Source organism: Abrus precatorius, unplaced genomic scaffold (genome assembly GCF_003935025.1).
Source record: "Abrus precatorius isolate BTA unplaced genomic scaffold, Abrus_2018 Scaffold2, whole genome shotgun sequence".
Lineage (NCBI taxonomy): Eukaryota > Viridiplantae > Streptophyta > Magnoliopsida > Fabales > Fabaceae > Abrus > Abrus precatorius.
In genome coordinates this window covers 23,091,095-23,110,956 of record NW_020874362.1, presented here as the reverse complement: position 1 = coordinate 23,110,956, position 19,862 = coordinate 23,091,095, and the positions used below count along the sequence as shown (strand labels likewise).

Genomic DNA, 19,862 nt, shown 5'->3' with positions numbered 1-19,862 from the left:
ACAAAAATTTCACTTTTCTTTTTTTTATTTTAAAACGACATTCATTTTAATATTTTTTATATAAAAAAATAAAAAATAAAGAAAAAATATTAAAATAAGTGATTTTTAAAATATGAAGGACTTAATAGTAAGAATTATATAAATTTCAACTTTTAACCTTTTCTCAATAAAACATCAATTCAATTACAGACCCAGTTAAAATGATCCTATGGGTAAATCTAAACCGGGTTCATAAAATGTTATATTGACATGAGTTGAAGGACAAATAAGCTACAATAGCACGGACATTAGAATTCAAAACTGCTGAAGTTTCCTCTTCATATGGCTTTTCGCTTCTGCAATCTCTGCAGCTTCTGCCACTTGAGGTAAATCTGATATGATAATCCAGAGAATACCATAAGGACACATCCCCATTGCTTTGTTGATAGGGGATTCCCACTCAATAATGAAGACACCACAATGCTAACAAATTTGCGAGTGGTAGTGATGGTGGTGTTAACCAAAGAGCCAAAACGGTTTATAGTCAAAAAGATGAAATTCTGGCCTACAGCACCACAACAGCAATAGAGAAAAATATCCCATGCTGCATCTGGATGCTGTTTGCAAAAGCTAACTGCATCAAATCCAATGCCATGGGGCCAGCCAAACATGTAAATCATATTGTATATGGTGCCCCATAAATTCATCCCTAACATAATATCCCAAGCACTTGTATTTGGGTACCTAAGTATTAAGACAAACCAATAGTTTAGAAAATTAATTGCAGTAATAAACTATAATTGAATCTACATTGGAGATGTTCTCGACAAAAGGAATTATTTTTTACTTCTCTAATAGTCAAACAATGTTGAAAAGTCAATATTCAAACACCAAAGAAAGAAACTAAAATTTTGACTCCTAAAAGCACCAAAAATTCAACTAGTTGTACACCTAAAACAACTTGATCGTCATAGGAGAGGGATAAGTAATACATGAAAAACTTCATTATTAGGTTCCAAAGGGCATGGGAAGCAAGGAGTAAATGTAGATGACACAAAAGAAAGATATGAAAAAAGTGCAAGAGTCTAAATCGGATAGATTTGGTTAGTATCGTGCAAAGGGGTAAGTTTCTCTTGTATTACCTTGCTTTTAAGGAATCCTGAGTTGCATTTGTAAATCCATCAAAAGCAAGGTTCAGGAAACATAGCCCATATCCAAGGGGAGCATTTGGATGTGCCAACTTGCTGATAGTCTTTGAGCTAGTCTGTCAATAAGCATACGCAAAGATGAGCAAATTGAAAGCTTTGCAGCATTCAGACTCCATGTAATGCTTTGCTAGAGACTAAAATGCTTTGCTCTTTTAATGCGAGGGGTTGCTAACCTTTAGAAGTGCAAATGTTGATACCCCTCCAGCAACAAGGAATGTACAAAGGTATTCGGGAAAAGTGTATCTTATACCATATACCAGAGTACCTATCAGCATAACTGCATAAATATAAAGTGAATACTTCGGTAGACATTTGGTCGTAAACAATGAATAACTACCAAATAATGAAGAAAAAAAAAATTAAATTACAAGATTTTCTATTATTTTTCCAGCGCAACACTTGATTTCTGCATACTAAGACACCAAAAAGATGGTAAACAACAATGAGTGAGCAAATTTCACTCTCTGGCAAAAAAAGAAACTCAGCTACTTTCCAGTGATAAATTAATATAATGCAACTCGTGCGTGAAGTACATTGTACTAACCTGGAATCATTTTTGAGGATTTTGCAAGGACCTGTAAGTCGCAAAAGAATACCATCCTTAAAAACATTATACTGGAGATATTGAAATAAAACAAAATCATATCAAAGCCAAGTGGAATACGACTTTGTTATCGTTGTTGTATCCAATAATAAACAAAGCATAGTAATGAAATAAGGATTTACTAATGCTATCCTTACGACAGTGATTAAGGTGTACTAAATAAACGCAATTAAATACTTCCAAATTTACAATAACTAAAAAATAGTAAGTGTTAAATGATAGTTTGTTTGCGTTTCTGATGCAATAAATAATTTATTTTCCGATAAAATTTATACATTTTTTAGGATCATTTCATTATCATTATTATAATTACAATCATTATTTTCATGAGAAAGATCATTGCAGAATATTAACATCCATTTATGAGGGGACACACAAATTTAGTAAATAAAAGCTACAAATCCCACTGACAATATCAATGAAACATACCTGAGCGGGGTAACTGATATACTTGAGTGCTTCAATTCCCATTGCTGGACCAATTGTGTTAGTAATGCCAGCACTCCAATATGACCACCAAGGAGCACCTTCACCACTCCCACTTGACCATATCTTAATCACTGTGCAATCACATTTGAATTAAAAAAAACAAACACACACACACACAGAAAGAAAAAAAAGAAAGCAATTTAATTTTTCAGTTTTGCCGACGTGTATTCAAGCACACAATAAACCCTAAACCCTAAACCCTAAAACTTTTATAAAAAATTATAACATTTAAATTCTATTATATATAATATGATTTCTAATTAAAATTTACTATTAATAAGTTGTTTTTGTGTATAAATTTTAGCATTTGTTAAAAAAAATCCTTTAAGTTTAATTTTATATCTGAATTACTCCATTGTGTTCGCAATGCAAATAAAGAAGAATAAGGAATTAGAGGTGGGAAACTCACTCATATATGACCACACCAAACACACCACGTTCTGCGCCAAGTTTAGAAATGCCAGATACTCAAACCTCTGTCCATCTGTACCGAACCGTTTCGTCGACCTGAACCGAACCGAATGAAATCAATAAAAAAAAAAACTAAAAATAAATAAAATTGTGAGAAATTTCTACGTTTTCAGCGTACAGAGTTTCTTGAAGAACGCCTTGGGTGATGTATGCAGACCAGATTCCGACGACGCAAAAGGCCAAGACGAGCACACGGCGGAGAGCGCCGTCGTGAGCCTCCATTAGTGTGCTGCAAACGGAGGAGTGAACGACTGAGGTTAACGACGATGGGACGGTGTTTTAAGAGAGACCGACGTGAATGTTTAAATAGGGGGCGCCAACTTACATCATTGTTCCACGTGGAGGGTTGTTGTTGGTTGAAGACTTTCCTTCGCGCTCTTCATTGGCTGCACAAACGCACATCTCCGGTTTGTTGTTTCACTTAAAATACTATTTCTTTTCCTAAACGTGTAAAATGTGTTTGTTTGATTTTCAAAATGTGCATAAAAGGGTTTTTTTTTTTTTTTTTTTACCAAATTAATATTATTTTTAAAATAATTTTATTTATTAAAATGAGTTGTTTGGCCAAGTGATATGTATAAGGCAGAAATTAGAGAAGTTACATCCTAAAAATTATCATGTGTAAGTTTTGAGGTATTAATGTGGTGTTTTTCTTTTATAAAACTAAAAGTTGTGTGTGTCAATAACTTCCAAGTGTATGGTGCTTTTATATTAAAGTTTTAATTTTTCTTGTCGGACTCCTTACGCATGTGAAAAAGAAATAATTAACGTAAAAAATGGTGATAGCTGTGTTAATATTATGTGTATATATTGTTGTGTTCAAGATAAAAATTCAAATTATAGTAAAAAAAGAAAATAGGAAAACTCAATTTTAATTTCTATTAGAAACTTCTATCAAATTAGAAGAAGAAAAAACAAATTTTGGATCCAAATTCAAGTCAAAAGAAGAATAAAATTAATTATAAAATTTAAATTCTAAGGTTAATAGATATTACAGACCACAAGTTCACATGGGAGATGTGATAACTTTTAACATATAGAACAAAAACAACATAAATTAGGGTTGAGAATACATGTTCAACTTGTTGATTAACCCACCATGAGAAGTGCTGAGATTCTGAACTTGTCATCTCATTTAATTAAAAAAATTATTTTTATTTTAAAATAAATATTTAATGTAAATATATTTATTATGTATTTCAATCACTTCGATAAAATTAATTTTAAAAAATAAAATAAAATGAGAAATGATATTTTATAAATAATGTAAAAGTAAAAAATATAATTAAAATAAAAAACGGTTATTGTTTGCTAAAATAAAATACACCTAAAAATAAATTTTATTTTTTATGAAAAATAAAAGTTCTATAATAATTTCTTAATAAACAATTAAATATAATAAATGATAATGAATTTTTATAACAAAATTTTCTTTATTTTTAACAATTTTAAACAAATTAACTAATTATACAATTTTTTTCTCTCTCTTTCTTTTTTCCACTTCCTTTTTCTCTCTCCATGATGGGGGCACAGTAAGATTTTTTTCATATTTTACTTCTCTCTCACACAGTTACTCTGGGGATGCAGATAAAAGCACCATTCTCTCTCTCTCTCTCTCTCTTTCGGAGGAGATGCTTCTTATTTCCGCTCATGCATTTCTCTTTGCCGAAATCACATCTAAAGTTGGAAGAAGGATTTAAAGAAGGATTTTTTTACCTCAAGAATAACCAAGCAATTCTTTAACATCGTTTGGCAACGTAACTTTTCAATTGATTTTTTTTTTCCTTGCATTTATTATTCTATTTATATCTTCATCCTTCAGTACTGAATGATGTTGGTATTTTTCTTATTTTGATTTCAATTCAATATTGCACATAAAACATTTAGTTTAATAATAATATAACTCAATATTAGTAAGAAAAATCAATGTCAGACTAAATGAAATCTTATTGCTTGTTGATATGGCTTAATCATGAAATATGAGTAGTTCTTGTGCTCTTGACAAATGAGTTTGTGTGATATGTTTTTTTTTCCCCTTAATTCAAAAAATCAAGAGAACTATAAAGATATCACATGTTATTCTTGTTCCTATAGTCTCTTTATAACATAACCTATAAGACTCACTCAAGATATGTCATCAACTTACGAAGATCATTGAATTCAAATTATTTTTCTTAATGCGAGAATTGGACCAATTTCACTTTTTATAGCAAAAATAAAAAAACACTACAAAATTTTTTTTATGCTCTCTCTCTCTCCAATCTCTCTGCCCCCACCTCTCTTCTCCTTCTAACTCTCACACTTACCTATCCTCCTACTTGAAAATTTGTGACTACATGGAAGAGAGTGATGATGAGAATTTTGCATAAATTTTTTTTTTTTATTTTTTTATTTTTGTTTAAACAAAAATAAAATTGGATAGTTCCTACATTAATGAGAGAAAATCTAGATTCAAAGACTATTTTTTAGTTCATTAAATGGCTATTGGGTCAATGAAGATTATCTTCAACCCACACAAACAGGGTGTCAATTATTGGAAGCAGTGGAGAGTGATTTATATTGAGATTGTGGCCTTTTTGCTAAATAGAAACAAACCTACACGTGCTACACTACATATCCCCATTCATATAGTTTATCGTACTTCTTTCCCTCTTAGAATCCTTTTGCATCAAGTGAGACCTCCACTTGACGACCCTACTCCTTCCTCCTCTAAGGTGTCTTAGAAGGAAAATTTAGACTCACTCCCCTCATCCTTTGCCATTCATCTAGGTCAGCATTGGGCCTTATTTTTGTGACATCGACTGCAACTTTTGGATATAAGAGGATGAGTGTCCACTAGTATTGAGCTGTTTTAGACTAGAAAGCCTTCTGATCCTTCTCCAAGTAAGGTGGGACAGATTCATGCCCTAACTGCGAATCTTCATGGGTTCCTGCTAGAGCATCTAGTTAAAGAGGCGATGGATGTGTGAGAAAGTATTTTTTGGAGTAGGTCAGTAGGATGTAGTTGGAGTGAAATTATGGGAAATAGACTATTTCATATACTACTCTATGTGTTGTGCCCCCAATCAATTTATATATGAGTTGATTTGTTTTTACTAACTAGTGGATTACTATATATCCTTTCTTAAAGCATCAGGTTTGTGATGAAGTTGTGTATTCTCTTCTTTGATTGATATTTATGGTGTGGATGTTTCTGTAAAATAGTAAGAGGTGTTGTATATCTCAAATTGTTGTCGATGCTCGACTTTCACCCTTGGCAAGTTTAATAGGAAAACACAATTTACTACATCTTTGGCTACCAAATTTTTTTTTCCTTATACCTTAATATATATTTGTTGTTTGAGAGTGGATGCTAAATCTACTATTATTGGAGCTCTTCCAAAATCAACTTCTTAATCTCTACATTATTAGGTACATTTGTCCTACCTTAAAATCTTAAAATTTTATTATAAAAATATTGGAGTAAACCCTTATATTAGTCCATCAGATAATGAAAGTCTTGCATATTAGTATTTTAGTTATTTAAGTTGTCCCCTTAGTTTTTCATATTAATATGTCATGCATTTATGTTTTTCACATTAACTAACTGAAAAAATGTTAAATTTTATCTTTAAGTGATACGTGGAAGCTAAAATGATATCGTTTCACATAAAGTCATGATCTAATATGACTAATTTTGCATCATCAATGTTGCACTCATCTCTAATGCTCCCACAGTTCCTACCACCTCTCTCTCTCTCTCTTGCCGAATCACAACATTGAGGCCACTGTTATAACTCTCTCTTTTCTTCTTCAATAATTGTTCATGAGTTCACATCTAAGAAAGAAGAAGACTCACTTGTGATTCATGGTTGGTTTGTGTGCATTTCATTCATGGTGAATGTAGCTGGGTATTTGCATTTAATATTGGAAAGGTTAAGAGGAGGATGACAAAATAGTGACATTGGAAGTTAGGTTATAGAGAAATGGCGTTAAGGAGATGAAGAGAGAGAGACAGAGAGATTGGAGGCATGACTACTGTAAAGCACGTGACTTTGAGGATGAGGAATGGAGAAAGTAAAGGACAAATGTAAAACGATATTGTTTTAGTTTTTACGTGTCATTTAATGATAAAAGTTAATATTTTTTAGTTGTTAATTAATGTGAGTAATTTAAATGCATGACCACACCTATCTAACATATTAATTTAAAGATTTACTCAAAAGTATTAATATTGAATTGTTTAACGTTGCCTACGTCACTTATATATTTTTTTCATTATATATATATATATATATATATATATATATATATTCAAATAAAATATGAAATAAACTTTTATGTTAGATGAAACTTTGACAAAGCACTCATTGTAATCTTTTTATTTTTATCAATATGATACATGACTTGATTGTTATTTAGTACTTATTTTTTATTTAATTTTAAAATTATTAATTCATTATTTTTTTCATAAATATCAATTTTAATTACTTTTAAAATTTTTATTGCATGATATAAATTTTTCTCTCAAATCTCAACAAATTAGACTTTTAAATTAGCTCTTTTCATTTTTTTTTTTACTTTTCTTTTTTCTCCTAAGTATAAACTACTTATTTTTCTAATTATAATTATAATTATATTTGAATTGGTTATACATTTTTTTAAATTTTCAAATTTTTAATTAAAATATGCTATACTTATTAGTTTTTGTAAAGTTTTGCAACCTAAATTTACACCATATATATATTGATACGTCAATCGATTATTTTTTATTAATGTTTGTTCCCTTATATAAGTAAACGAAGATCACGATAATTAAAATAACTATGATAGATAATTGTAATGTATTACTTTTTTCTACCATGCCTTAAAATTATATAATTGTTGGTGTTTTTAGACTTGTTAACATAACAACAAAGTATATTAGAACAAAAAAAAAATAAAAAATGACGTATGTTAGCCGATGGAGATGTAGATCAATTCACTTATTAAACAATTTTATTATAAAATAAACTTTAGGTTAGACTATTTTTTTTCTTTAGAGAAGAGACCTTGTTTAGATAGATAATCTACATTTCAGCCATTATTTTGGAAAATAGGCTAAGTTTGTCAAAGATAAGCGTTGGCTTAACTTCTCCTGTTTCTACACCTATACATACATTATGAAATTTATTTAATAATAAAGAATGTTGTAAACATATATACATACCCACATATTAAAAAGTGTATTATTATTATTATTATTATTATTATTATTATTATTTCTTTCGTTTGAAGTTTAAAATATTATTATTTTGTTTGCAAATTCAGAAGTTGCTAAAGTGAATATTGTTACTTTTCTTTTCACTTTTAGCTATTAATAAATTTGAGTTTTCGGTTTTTGAAAATAAAACATCTCTATACATATTCTCCGTTTACATATAAAATATTTTTCTCATTTTTGAGCACATATATTTGCAAGATTAATCAAGATAATATATATATATATATATATAACTAATTATTTATTAAAAATATGTTTATAATATTAATTAACACTAAAAATATTTCAAATAATATTAGCTCATAATCAAATAATTGTTGCGTTAAAGAAATAGGCGATTTGGGAAAGAGAATTTTCCTAGATTTTTCATGAGTCTTGTAGCATTAGGAGTCTCAGGTAGGAAACAATCCAATTATCTGTCAATTGTCATAAGTCATCTTGTCTTTGCTTAGTTGACTTGGTTGGCAGCTTCCAATTTAAATGCTTCCTCTCATCACAATCAATTTCTTCAACCCATTTTTTTCCTTATTTTATTTGACTTTTAGCAATAAATAATTCTATACTCATTTTTACGTTTAGGTTGCAAGCCACTCTCTCTGCTTGACCATTTTGTCCTGCTTTTGGTGTCATACCTTCATCTCTCATCATGCTATTAACTTAATAAAATATTTTAATGTTTTTATATTTTAAAAAATTTAAAATTTATCACAAAATTTGATATTAATTAAAATATAAATATTCAATTTTTATTATATGTTTATAAATATATAAATCATTTGAAATTTAACATACATAATTGCTATAATAATATAAAATTTAATAATTAAATTAATAAAATTTATTTTAGATAAAATTTAAAATATCATTTTATTGAATTTGACACATCAATTCATCGTACCTTGCACATAACATTTTAAAAATTAATTTAACCATCAGGTGGAATGGCCGATTAAAATCTTTGTTCAAGTCAAATCTCAAAATTATTTGCAAATAGATAACGAAAATTAGCTCGTAGATAGAATTTTTTATAGAAAAAATATTAAAAAAATAAATATATATACAGATAGACCCAACTTTAATATATTTACTCAACTAGACCTGTTTCTTTTATAGTTTCAGAATTTGTGGTTCAAAATTCGTGTCCTTAGACCAAATTCTGACCTGTATTTTGTAAGTTGGCCAAATTTTTCTTACTGAAATTCGATTTCCAGATAACCGAATTTTGGTTAGGTTTTTTTTTTGTTTTGAAATTTGATTTTTTGTTTTTATATAATAAAATAATTTTTAGGTATTTTTTATGTTTATATATTTTGAAATTTAATAAATATTTATAAATGATTAGTTAATTTTAAATAATAGAATAAGTTTTATTATTTAAATTATATTTATATTTTTATATTATGTGAAAATGAATATTTATATTATGTTAATTTGTGTGAAATAATATTTATATATTTATATTATGTGAAATAATAAAGAAAATTATGTTGATATATTTTACTGAATATGTAAATTTGTGTTATGAATTTTTAATATTAATATGATAATATTATTTTGAATAAGTATTTAATTTTTAAAAAAATAAAATTTGTATATCAAATGAATAAAAATAATAAAGAATATACGGGTATATATTTTTTGAGTATTAATATGATAAAAAAATTTTGAATCAGTATTTTATTAAAATAAAATAAAATTTGTATATAAGATGAATAAAAATAATAAAAATATTTTGTTTATATATTTTTTTGAATATGTAATTTTGAGTTATGAATTTTGAATATTAATATGATAATAATATTTTGAATAAGTATTTGATTCTAAAAACATAAAATTTGTATATAAGATGAATAAAAATAATGAAGAATATTTTGTTCATATGTTTATTAAAATATATACTTAATTAATTTTTAAAATTATAGTTATAATATTTGGATATAAAATTTGTTATTAATATTAATAAAATGAATAAAGAATATAATGTAGATATTTATATATATTCAAAAGAAATCATAATTCATTAAATATTTAATAAAAAAATACTTAACACAATATTAATAACAACATTCGTTAGTGATTTTCACTGTCACTATCTCCATAATGATATCTAGTTTCACAATGAGGGCGACGTCTATTACGTGCTAAGTTTTGTCGTTGTGGTTGTTGCTGTAAAAATTCAAGATGAACTTATGGAGGATTATCCAAAAACTGGTTGGTAAAGATACTGCATGTAACTCTGTGCTGAAGATGAAATTGTAAAATCAACTCCAAATAAGTTTGTAAAAAAAAAATCATCCAAAGTTGTTGCAAACGAATGTCTTCTGTCCATTATGTTTGCATTTGGCGTGATATCCAGTGGAGATATTGATGCAATCTCGTGATACGATGGTGTGAAAGTCGTACTAGTGACAAATGTTGTGCTAGTCCTTAACTATTGGTGGCTCTTCCTTGGATCTTGTAGTAGTGGTGGCACAAATAGAAAATAGATATAATTGGCAATGTACCATTCCATGTAATCTCGTGTGTGACACAATAGGCCTAACATTGGATGATCCGTTAATGTCAGGTCACGTCTGTTGCCCCACACATCGATCCATTGAGCATGTCTTGTGATCCAATTTTCATCATGTCTTCCTCTCATGTTAATTGTATGAAGATCATCTAAATTATTGGGTGGAAAAGGGACTTCTTGTAAGAGACAAACCTGTAATTTGACTCTATATAATTGGTGTCATTCAACAATTGCAAAACAAAAGATGGTGGTACATGAAGTCTACATTTGGACATCTATGTATACTTCCATACGCATTGATGTTTACAAGATATGGCACCCATAAAAATTACAAATAAATTTAATTTTGTTAATTAAGATAATATGTAAAATAAAATAAAATAAGAAAAAAATTAAAATATTAGTTATGAAGATTTACTTGATTAGCCTGAATGTGGTCAAACATTAATCTGTACCCCCCACAACATCATTGTGAGGTTTATTCCAGGAAGTTTAGGACTTTACCCCTGCTCCATCTGCACACCAGAGAGTATGTTGATGGATTACTGGAAATTGGTGCAATATATGACATGCGATAACATGCTCAGGACATTAACAGTGATGCACAACCACTCATTGTTTTGCTCCTGACTTTCCTTTACAACATAGCTAAATAAGCAGACCCCCAACTATATCTTCTAGTTCTCTTAAGATTAGTTAATAAAGCTAAATACATAAGATGAACTTTGTTGCCTATTTTGTCAGGCATCAAAACACCTCTAATCAAAGCCAATATATATGCCATAACATGGGCATGAACTTGCTCTTCAGATGGTTCATCTAGTAATGACAACATGTTGTCTCTTAGCCACTTTAGTTTCATCATAGAGCCAATAAGTGTCTCTCCCTTGACTGGTACGATGCCGATATATGTGTCACACACATCCTTCCAGTCAAACATTGTTGGACCAATGATTAGTAATCCATCAACTTTTAGCTCGAGTTGAAGTGCAACATCTTCTAGGGTTATGGTGCACTCTCCAGTTGAAAAATGGAATGTGTGAGTTTTAGGTCTCCACCTCTCGACCAAAGTTGTCACTAGTGCTTGATCCACTTTAAGATGCCTTAACTTTACAACCCCAGCAAAACCAAGTTGTTCAAGAATAGGAACAATCACGGGGTTGGGTTTTGGCATTGAATGACAGAAAGATGAGATCATGTTTTCATTTTTCTGCAGTTATTAACAAATTAGTGAGTAACATTAAACGTAAAAATTGATTTACATTTTAAATAAATAATGATAATGTCTAAAACTTACTGTTCTACCAATGAGGGCAGACCTGTGTTTATTTTGCTTTGACAACAATATTTTTGTGATTGATGAGTAAGTCATTACTTGGGAGTAGATAAAGTTTGTTTGAATTTTGTGAACCTTTTAATGAGAGGGAATCCAATGGTGTCATAAAGAGGTCACCATCACTCGTAAAACGTGGATGGTAGAACATTGAGTCACGTTCTTGGGAGTAGATAAAGCTTGTTCGAATTTTGTGAAGATTTAAATGAGAGAGAATCCAATGGTGTCATAGAGAGGACACCATCAAAAGTACATGTCCATGTACTTTGACTGTGTACCTCTCTGATCTCTAACATTTGACCTTTATAGCTTTTCTGAAAAGTACACACCCATATACTTTGACTGTGTACATCTCTGATTTTGATGATGTATTTTAAATGAATGCGACCAGTAGGTACACATTCATATACATAGGCGTGTACTTGCCCGTGTATGTCTCTGGTTTTAATTATATGCTTAATTGATGTAATCAGTGAGGTACACGTTTATATACACAGGTGTGTACTTGCCCATGTATATCTTTGGTTCTTTTCTTGTTTCAATTCTCAATATCTTTTAAGCTCTCACTTCTTGATCATTTTTTTCTGAAATATGAATAAAATGTACTTAATAATAAATTCTCTCAATGAATAGCTCAAAATAATCTCAATTATCATTCATGAATTACACTATAGGATCAAGTATAGAAGACATTTATCAAAACCCTAAACCTTCCAAGCTTATTCCTTGTTCTTGTGAACCTTCTCCTTCTAAGCTTGTTCATCATTCATTTTTTTCAATCTAAAAATGTCTTCAATCTATGTCATTGTTCACTCTATTGGTGTCATTAACCAATGTCCTAATGAAGGAGTCACATTCACCTCACTATCAACCAAATTAGAACATCTAAAGAGAGGAATGACTTTACAAAGGCTCAAGAAAGTCATCCACACAAAACTCCATCGAGACAAAAATGAAAGGGTGGCAACCATACATTTTTGCTACCCAATTAGACTTGAGGGTTAGCAACTATACATGTGTTGAGTTGAACGATGATGAAGACGTCGAGATACTCTTTAACATCCATGATTCAAATCAACTTCAATCAGGTATAGAATTATATGTTACATTTACTATAAATGTAACCCATGCACCACAACTTTCACCTTCACCTTCCCCTTACCAAACTTACGAAACCATAAATCCATCTTTTCCAACATATGATATGAATTCCAACCTTCAGTCCTACACACAACTTTTAACTATGGACCTCAATGAAATACCCTCCTAGTCATTTGAGCAAACCCTACCCTCTCAACCTCTTAAAGAAACCTCTATTGAAGAATATGCTATTGTAGGTCTCCCAACAGAAGTCTTTGATCTTTTTAGTGAGGACGAATATGAAATCCTGTCACAACAGTAGGATGATAAAGAAGACCTCCTCTCACTTCCAAATATTCCACCGTCACAACCATTAGGATTATACAACCTACCTCCATATTTTCTAGACTTCCCAAGTCAAATACATGAACATGACTCTAAGTTTGGCCATGTCCTCGATCGTGAAATGGTAGTGTATCTGTCTGGAACACTATTTGTTGGCCAACACTTCTTGATAAAAGAACAAGTGCAAGATGCTATAAACAGATTTCACATTATGAATCACTGCACTTACAAGGTGAAGATGTCAAACACAATTAGGCTTGTCGTGGAATGCGTTCACAACGACTATGACTGGAGATGTCGAGCTATATTGCGCATCAAAGAGTAACACTGGAAAATAATGAAGCTTGAAAGGTACCACACTTGTGTTTCCCCATTCATTTCACAGGATTATAACAAGTTAGGATCACGAATGATTTCTCAAACCATTCATGAAATTATTAAGGCTGATCCATCAACACTCATCGCAACTATCATAGCCCATATAAAATTCACGATGGGTTACACAATCAGCTACAGAAAGGGATGGTCAGAAAAATAAAATGCCATCGAAAATATCTTTGGAAATTGGAAGCAGTCATACCACAAGTTACCTAATATATTGCAAGCAATGCAACTGTATATTCTGGGCTTCATCTGGAAATTGAGTACACAACCGGCATACCAGGGTAGCTTGTTAGACAAGGAGAATATGTTATTCAAGAGGTTGTTTTGGACCTTCAAGCTATGCATTGATGGTTTTGCCTTCTGCAAACCAATTGTTTCACGTGGATGGAACATTTTCATACGGCAAATACAAAGAAACTTTATTGGTCGCAGTTGTGCAAGACGGCCACAACAACATAATTCTCATTGCCTTTGCTGTGATTGAAGGCGAAACCAGTGATGCATGATTCTTTTTTTTTTTAGAAACTTAAGGAGGTACATAACCTCGCAAGAGGTGTTGTGCCTCATTTTGGATTGTCACGAGGCCATAAGAAGTGCATACTCCAGAAATGGAAGTGGTTGGACGAAAAACAATTTTGTCCATGTCTATTGCATTAGATACATTACACAAAACCTCATGCGACGATTCAAAAATGCTGCACTTAAGAAAATTTTTGTCAATATGGCTAATTTTAATTTTTTACATACTATATATTATCATTAATATTTTATACACTTGCTTAGCTAGTTATATTAATTTAATTTGTAATTTTTTTTTCAGCATATGGGATGACTGAACCAAGATTCTTCTACTATTACAACATAGTAAAAGATAATAATTTGAAGCTGCACAATAGTTGGACAACATCCCAAAGAAAAAATGGATGCTGACATGGGACAACGGACGATGTTGAGGACACATGACAACAAACCTAGTGGAGTCAATCAATTTGTTCTTAAAAAAATTAGAAACTTGTCATTTGTTCCATGGTCATGGCGACATATACCTGTTGCAATAAGTTCTTTGTTGAAAGAGGCATGGAAGTATATGCAATGATTAATGCTGGATATATGTACTCGGAGGTTGCAACTAAAGCAATTCAAGATGCACCGTTAAAGGCGAACACTCATAGAGTCATCACCTTTGACAGAACAAGTACTAGATTTTTAGTCGGAAAAATACAACATCTGAGACAAATTCGACCCATAGGGAGATTTACAGTACAGTTAGATGAAATGTGGTGTAATTGTGGCAAGTTCCAAAATGTTCACATTCCATGCTCGCATGTAGTTGCTTCATCCTTACACGCACACCACAACTTTGACATTTACATATGTCTTGTATATACCTTACAACAAGTTTCTAAGGTATACGAAGGTCAATTTGGAGGACTCAGACATGAAGACTATTGACCAACTTATACTAATCCAACTTTGTGTTCAAATCCAGAACTGAAAAGAATTTCAAGGGATCGACTCAATTCTAACAAGATAAGAGCAGAGATGAACATTAGAGAACAACAAAATCGTGCAAAAAATTGTTTCTATTGTCACACCCCTGGTCATACAAGGAAGACATGTCCAAACATTGGTTATGTATCTAGTTCCCACCATTGATTTCTTTTGTTGTAACATGTTGTAAAGAAAAAGGAAAACCTAACTTGAGAGGACGTTGCATTAATATATGTTATAGTTTTACTTCCCACGCTATCGACCCTTAAAATTAACTAAATATTTATTAAAATTCACAATATATAAATATATAAACATAAAAAAAAATATAAATTATTTTATTATATTAAAACAAAAAACCAAATTTCAAAAAAAAAAAAACTGACCAGACATGGAACAGGTCTAGTTGGATAAATATATTGGAGCTGAGTCTATCTGTGTATATATTTATTTTTTTAATATTTTTTTTGTAAAAAATTCTTCGCAAATACGACAAATAAAACAAGTCACAAATTTTAAATTTAATTTTTGAATAACAAGTGAATTTAAATTAAAAAAAATACTTAAATAAAAAATTATTATTTAATAAAATAATGTCATTCTTATAACTAAATTGGTATTATATATTTTGCATGACCTATATTATGAATTTAAATAATAAAGGCTAAATGTATGAAAGATAATCGTATAAACTATTTAATCAGGCTCAAAAGATTTTGCTGTTTGAAAAACTATTCTAAAAATTATTAACATTTTGAAAAATAATTTAATTGAATTAGACTTGATGTAGCTACTAACTCAATTGCATTTGTTTATATCTCATATATAAACTTTTAAGTTAATAAGTTATTTATTTATGATACTTAAAAATTAGAATGACTCGGCATCTATATTTTTCTAACATATCAAAGATTATATATTTTGCAATACAATTTTATTTGAGTTAAAACTATTTATATCATAGTAAGATAAATTCTTTTGATTTTTATTTTTACATATAAATTAAAATTTAAAATTTTAATTTTAAAAAATTAAATATATAACCATTATTAATACTTCTCACTTTTTATAATAATAATTTTTTTATTTTAAAATATTTTCATATATATATATATATATATATATTATTTGAAGAAACTTCATTAACTTTGTATATGATTATGAGATAAATAATTACAATTCTTGCGGCCCAAGGAGAATATCCCATGAATGCGAAAGTATAATATTTTGATATGCCAGCTGTGAGAAAAGGGACAATTGAGGGGTAATTTAGTAAATGAGGAGGGGAGGAACCCGTGGTGTGAGGGCAGAGTGACCCCACGCGGTTCCCGTGTATGTCGTAGAGGAGAGGACTTGGCTTCAACCCAACGTCTTTTCTCATTCATACGTACTACGCACTTTCTCCTCTCTTTCCGTTCCTGCTTCTTTTCTTTCTTGTCAACCTCTGATTCATTCCTTTTTTATCAAGCAACCATATTCATATCCTTGCAAATTAAACCCCCTTCAGAAAAATACTAAAAACCACTTTTTGGGTCTCTCTTTCTTGTAACAAACACTGTTAGATTTGCTGGCAGGAACATATGGGTAACTGCATAGATTCTTCAGTTAAAGTGGAAGCAGCTCACAGTTCCAGAACCCCTTCTGGTACTTTTGTTTTTGCTTTTATGTCAACACTTCACTTGCCATGCCTAACAACATTGTTTCCATTTTTTGGAAGGGTATATGACATGTCATGTGCCCATGTCCCTGTTTGTTGCCTTTGTCAATGTTGCTTTTCACTCTTGATTTCAAAGCTATGGATTTTATGGTGTTGTAGATTTTCAATATTGCTTTCTTTCTTGTCTCCTTTTTTGCATTTGGGGCTGGAAGCTTGCTTTGCTGGGTTGCTATTTGTTTGGATTTGAGAATGGATATCTAGCATTTGAGTTCTGTTATTCTTTGAATCACCAAAAGATAACACCGCAGAGACGTTGTATATAATTAATTATTTCTATCCTTAACTTATTATCTTTTCTGTATGCACATGTACCCAAAATATACTTCAAAACACCAATGTCCCCAAAAATATACTTCAATTGATGATGCAGAGAATTGAAGTATATTCCTAGTAAAGTATGTTGTAATCAGTGGTCCTAATAAGTGATTATGAAAAGTTTTGTTGTAATACATAAAGTATGTTGATCTGCCTAAATGGGTTATATATATGACTTATGTGTGTTGTTTGTATTATAAATAAGGTTATTTGCAAGTGAAACGTGCTTTTGTTTGTGAAGTGGCATAATATTTGGACTAACCGTTTTCTTCTTCTGTATGCATCAGGAATTTCAAAAGCTAGTCCTTCCAGCTTATCTATTCTGTCATACATTGAAACAAGTGACGCCTCAAGTCTTCCCACGCCAAGGTCTGAGGGTGAAATCTTGTCTTCTCCAAATCTTAAGGCCTTCACCTTCAATGAGCTAAAGAATGCGACCAGAAACTTTCGCCCCGACAGTCTTCTTGGAGAAGGAGGATTTGGTTATGTTTACAAAGGGTGGATTGATGAACACACGTTTACAGCTGCGAAACCTGGATCAGGAATGGTCGTTGCTGTTAAGAAACTTAAGACTGAAGGTTTACAAGGTCATAAGGAGTGGCTGGTAGGTGTTCTGTTTTCATTTCTAAGCCCATAAAGCGGCTTAAGCATATTTACTCCCCTTCCCCTGCCTCTAGGAAAAGTATATGCTTTTTTATGGATATCATTCATGGTCTAATTGGTGAAGCTTTAATCATTTTCCAGACTGAAGTTGACTACCTTGGCCAACTTCACCATCAAAATCTTGTTAAATTGATTGGATACTGTGTGGAGGGAGAGGACCGGCTGTTGGTCTATGAGTTTATGCACAAAGGGAGCTTAGAGAATCATCTGTTTAGAAGTAAGTTATCATAACCTTCACACTGTTGTCTAGTAATTTCAGTTTATTTTACTATTATCTTAATCATTTTGCCATCAAATATACTCACAAAATAACAAAGATGTCAACAAATATAACTGGTTCCTTAAGAATGATCTTCTATGTCATTAACAAAGGATGTGTCATTCAGGAAAAGAAAAAAGTACATATGTCAAAATTCTGATGTCAGTTCATGGGTTGCCGAAATAGTTTGAGTATGATTTGATAACTATTGCACTTAGGTTATTCCATAGTTGTAGTTTGTATTGTGATGGATTGGTTCACTATATTTGACAGGAGGACCACAGCCACTCTCTTGGTCAGTGAGGATGAAAGTGGCCATTGGTGCTGCTAGAGGACTCTCTTTTCTTCATAATGCCAAATCGCAAGTCATATACCGTGATTTCAAAGCATCTAATATCCTACTAGATGCAGTAAGATCAATGAGAATGAAAATGATGTAATGATTTCTTCATTATTATTGTATCATGCAAGATAATTTCTTGTCTTGCATTGGGTTACAGGAGTTCAATGCTAAACTCTCTGATTTTGGGTTAGCAAAGGCAGGCCCTACGGGTGATAGAACTCATGTCTCTACTCAGGTCATGGGTACTCAAGGATATGCAGCACCCGAATATGTTGCAACAGGTTTGCCTTGGCTTTGTTCAAACTGTTTTTATTTTGCATTGTTTCTAGGATTTGTGATTGCTGGTATTTAATCATTTTGTCCATTTTCACATGCTATTGTCCAAGTCAATCCTATGAGAGTCAACATATTAATCCTATCTATATTTCAGTTTCTTCTGCAAGTTTACATTATAAGTGTCTGATGTTGTTTGTCACACAAATACTTAGGATCAATGGAGTTAATGATTTTCCCTATAATTCTAATCGATATGTTCTTGTCAAAACAGGCAAATTTGTGCCTCAACTTTTGGATTCATTTTGTTTGCTCGATTGTATTACTTCTTATAATAGATCCAGAAGCTAATTTATTCCATGTCACATTTTATGCTAACTATCATAGTCCAATTCATTGACAGGTCGGTTGACAGCCAAAAGTGATGTATACAGCTTTGGGGTTGTGTTGCTTGAACTGTTGTCTGGTCGACGTGCTGTTGATAGAACAAAAGCTGGTATAGAGCAGAATCTGGTAGATTGGGCAAAACCATATTTGGGTGACAAGAGAAGACTATTTCGGATTATGGATACCAAGTTGGAAGGCCAATACCCACAGAAAGGAGCCTACATGGCTGCTACTCTTGCTCTAAAATGCCTTAATCGTGAAGCCAAGGCAAGGCCTCCGATGACAGAGGTTTTAGAAACTCTTGAACAGATTGAAGTTTCAAAAACCAGTAGGAGAAATTCCCAATCAGAACAGAAGAGAGTCCATGTTTCTGTCAGAAAGTCTTCTGCACAAAATGGGTCTCCTTTAAAACTTGCTCCAACTGCATTCCCTTTGCAATCTCACCCACAATCTGCTTATGTACACTAGATTCTGAACATGTGTATATAAATTCCTTACTTTTATGAGGTTGTGTTTTTGACTGAGATGTAATTCAAATTGAATATTAACACATTATTTACACAAGTTGTAAAAGCGTGCCAAGCAGTGTTGTGCATATTAATTTCTTCTTTGGCGTTTTTGTACTGAATATCGGTTGACCCGTAGCTAATTAGACATTTGTACAACTTACATTGCGAGCCAAGAGTTACATTAAAGCTGTCCAATCAGTTGTCTTTACATGGACACATGATCATCATGCAATCATTATTAGTATGTGAAACTAGTAG

At 31.1% G+C, this 19,862-nt stretch overlaps 3 protein-coding genes across 4 annotated transcripts; 1 reads left to right on the top strand and 2 right to left on the bottom strand.

The window, feature by feature from the left end:
• Positions 1-317: 317 nt before the first annotated feature.
• LOC113859127 (UDP-galactose/UDP-glucose transporter 3-like) lies at positions 318-2,973 on the bottom strand. The gene is made up of 7 exons (XM_027491942.1): positions 2,870-2,973; positions 2,690-2,787; positions 2,221-2,351; positions 1,732-1,762; positions 1,361-1,464; positions 1,122-1,243; positions 318-723 (listed from the first exon to the last, which is right to left on the bottom strand). Exons 1-7 carry the CDS (start codon positions 2,971-2,973, stop codon positions 318-320), a joined length of 996 nt encoding a protein of 331 aa, XP_027347743.1.
• An 8,169-nt stretch (positions 2,974-11,142) lies between these two features.
• Positions 11,143-11,877, bottom strand: LOC113859639 (protein MAIN-LIKE 2-like). The gene is made up of 2 exons (XM_027492359.1): positions 11,803-11,877; positions 11,143-11,715 (listed from the first exon to the last, which is right to left on the bottom strand). The coding sequence occupies exons 1-2, from the start codon at positions 11,875-11,877 to the stop codon at positions 11,143-11,145; spliced, it is 648 nt and encodes a 215-aa protein (XP_027348160.1).
• A 4,647-nt stretch (positions 11,878-16,524) lies between these two features.
• Positions 16,525-19,725, top strand: LOC113858719 (probable serine/threonine-protein kinase PBL3). 2 transcript variants are annotated; one of them, XM_027491456.1, is made up of 6 exons: positions 16,525-16,782; positions 17,458-17,774; positions 17,915-18,050; positions 18,366-18,502; positions 18,632-18,716; positions 19,112-19,725. In XM_027491456.1, exons 1-6 carry the CDS (start codon positions 16,719-16,721, stop codon positions 19,561-19,563), a joined length of 1,191 nt encoding a protein of 396 aa, XP_027347257.1. In that variant the 5' UTR covers positions 16,525-16,718; the 3' UTR covers positions 19,564-19,725. The 2 variants fall into 2 exon arrangements, with proteins under 2 accessions (XP_027347257.1, XP_027347256.1); XM_027491455.1 differs by having other exon boundaries at positions 18,593-18,716.
• The last annotated feature ends 137 nt before the right edge of the window (positions 19,726-19,862 follow it).

Bases quoted from the DNA above. Each gene is read 5' to 3' on its own strand.
- LOC113859127 (XM_027491942.1), bottom strand. From the start codon at position 2,973: ATGGAGGCTCACGACGGCGCTCTCCGCCGTGTGCTCGTCTTGGCCTTT. The intron at 1,763-2,220 runs GTATGTTTCATT...TGCGACTTACAG, and splicing joins ATATCAGTTACCCCGCTCAG to GTCCTTGCAAAATCCTCAAA. The intron at 724-1,121 runs GTAATACAAGAG...CTTAATACTTAG, and splicing joins CAGGATTCCTTAAAAGCAAG to GTACCCAAATACAAGTGCTT.
- LOC113859639 (XM_027492359.1), bottom strand. From the start codon at position 11,877: ATGACTTACTCATCAATCACAAAAATATTGTTGTCAAAGCAAAATAAA. The intron at 11,716-11,802 runs GTAAGTTTTAGA...TAATAACTGCAG, and splicing joins CTGCCCTCATTGGTAGAACA to AAAAATGAAAACATGATCTC.
- LOC113858719 (XM_027491455.1), top strand. From the start codon at position 16,719: ATGGGTAACTGCATAGATTCTTCAGTTAAAGTGGAAGCAGCTCACAGT. The intron at 18,503-18,592 runs GTAAGATCAATG...ATTGGGTTACAG, and splicing joins CTAATATCCTACTAGATGCA to GAGTTCAATGCTAAACTCTC. The intron at 18,717-19,111 runs GTTTGCCTTGGC...ATTCATTGACAG, and splicing joins ACCCGAATATGTTGCAACAG to GTCGGTTGACAGCCAAAAGT.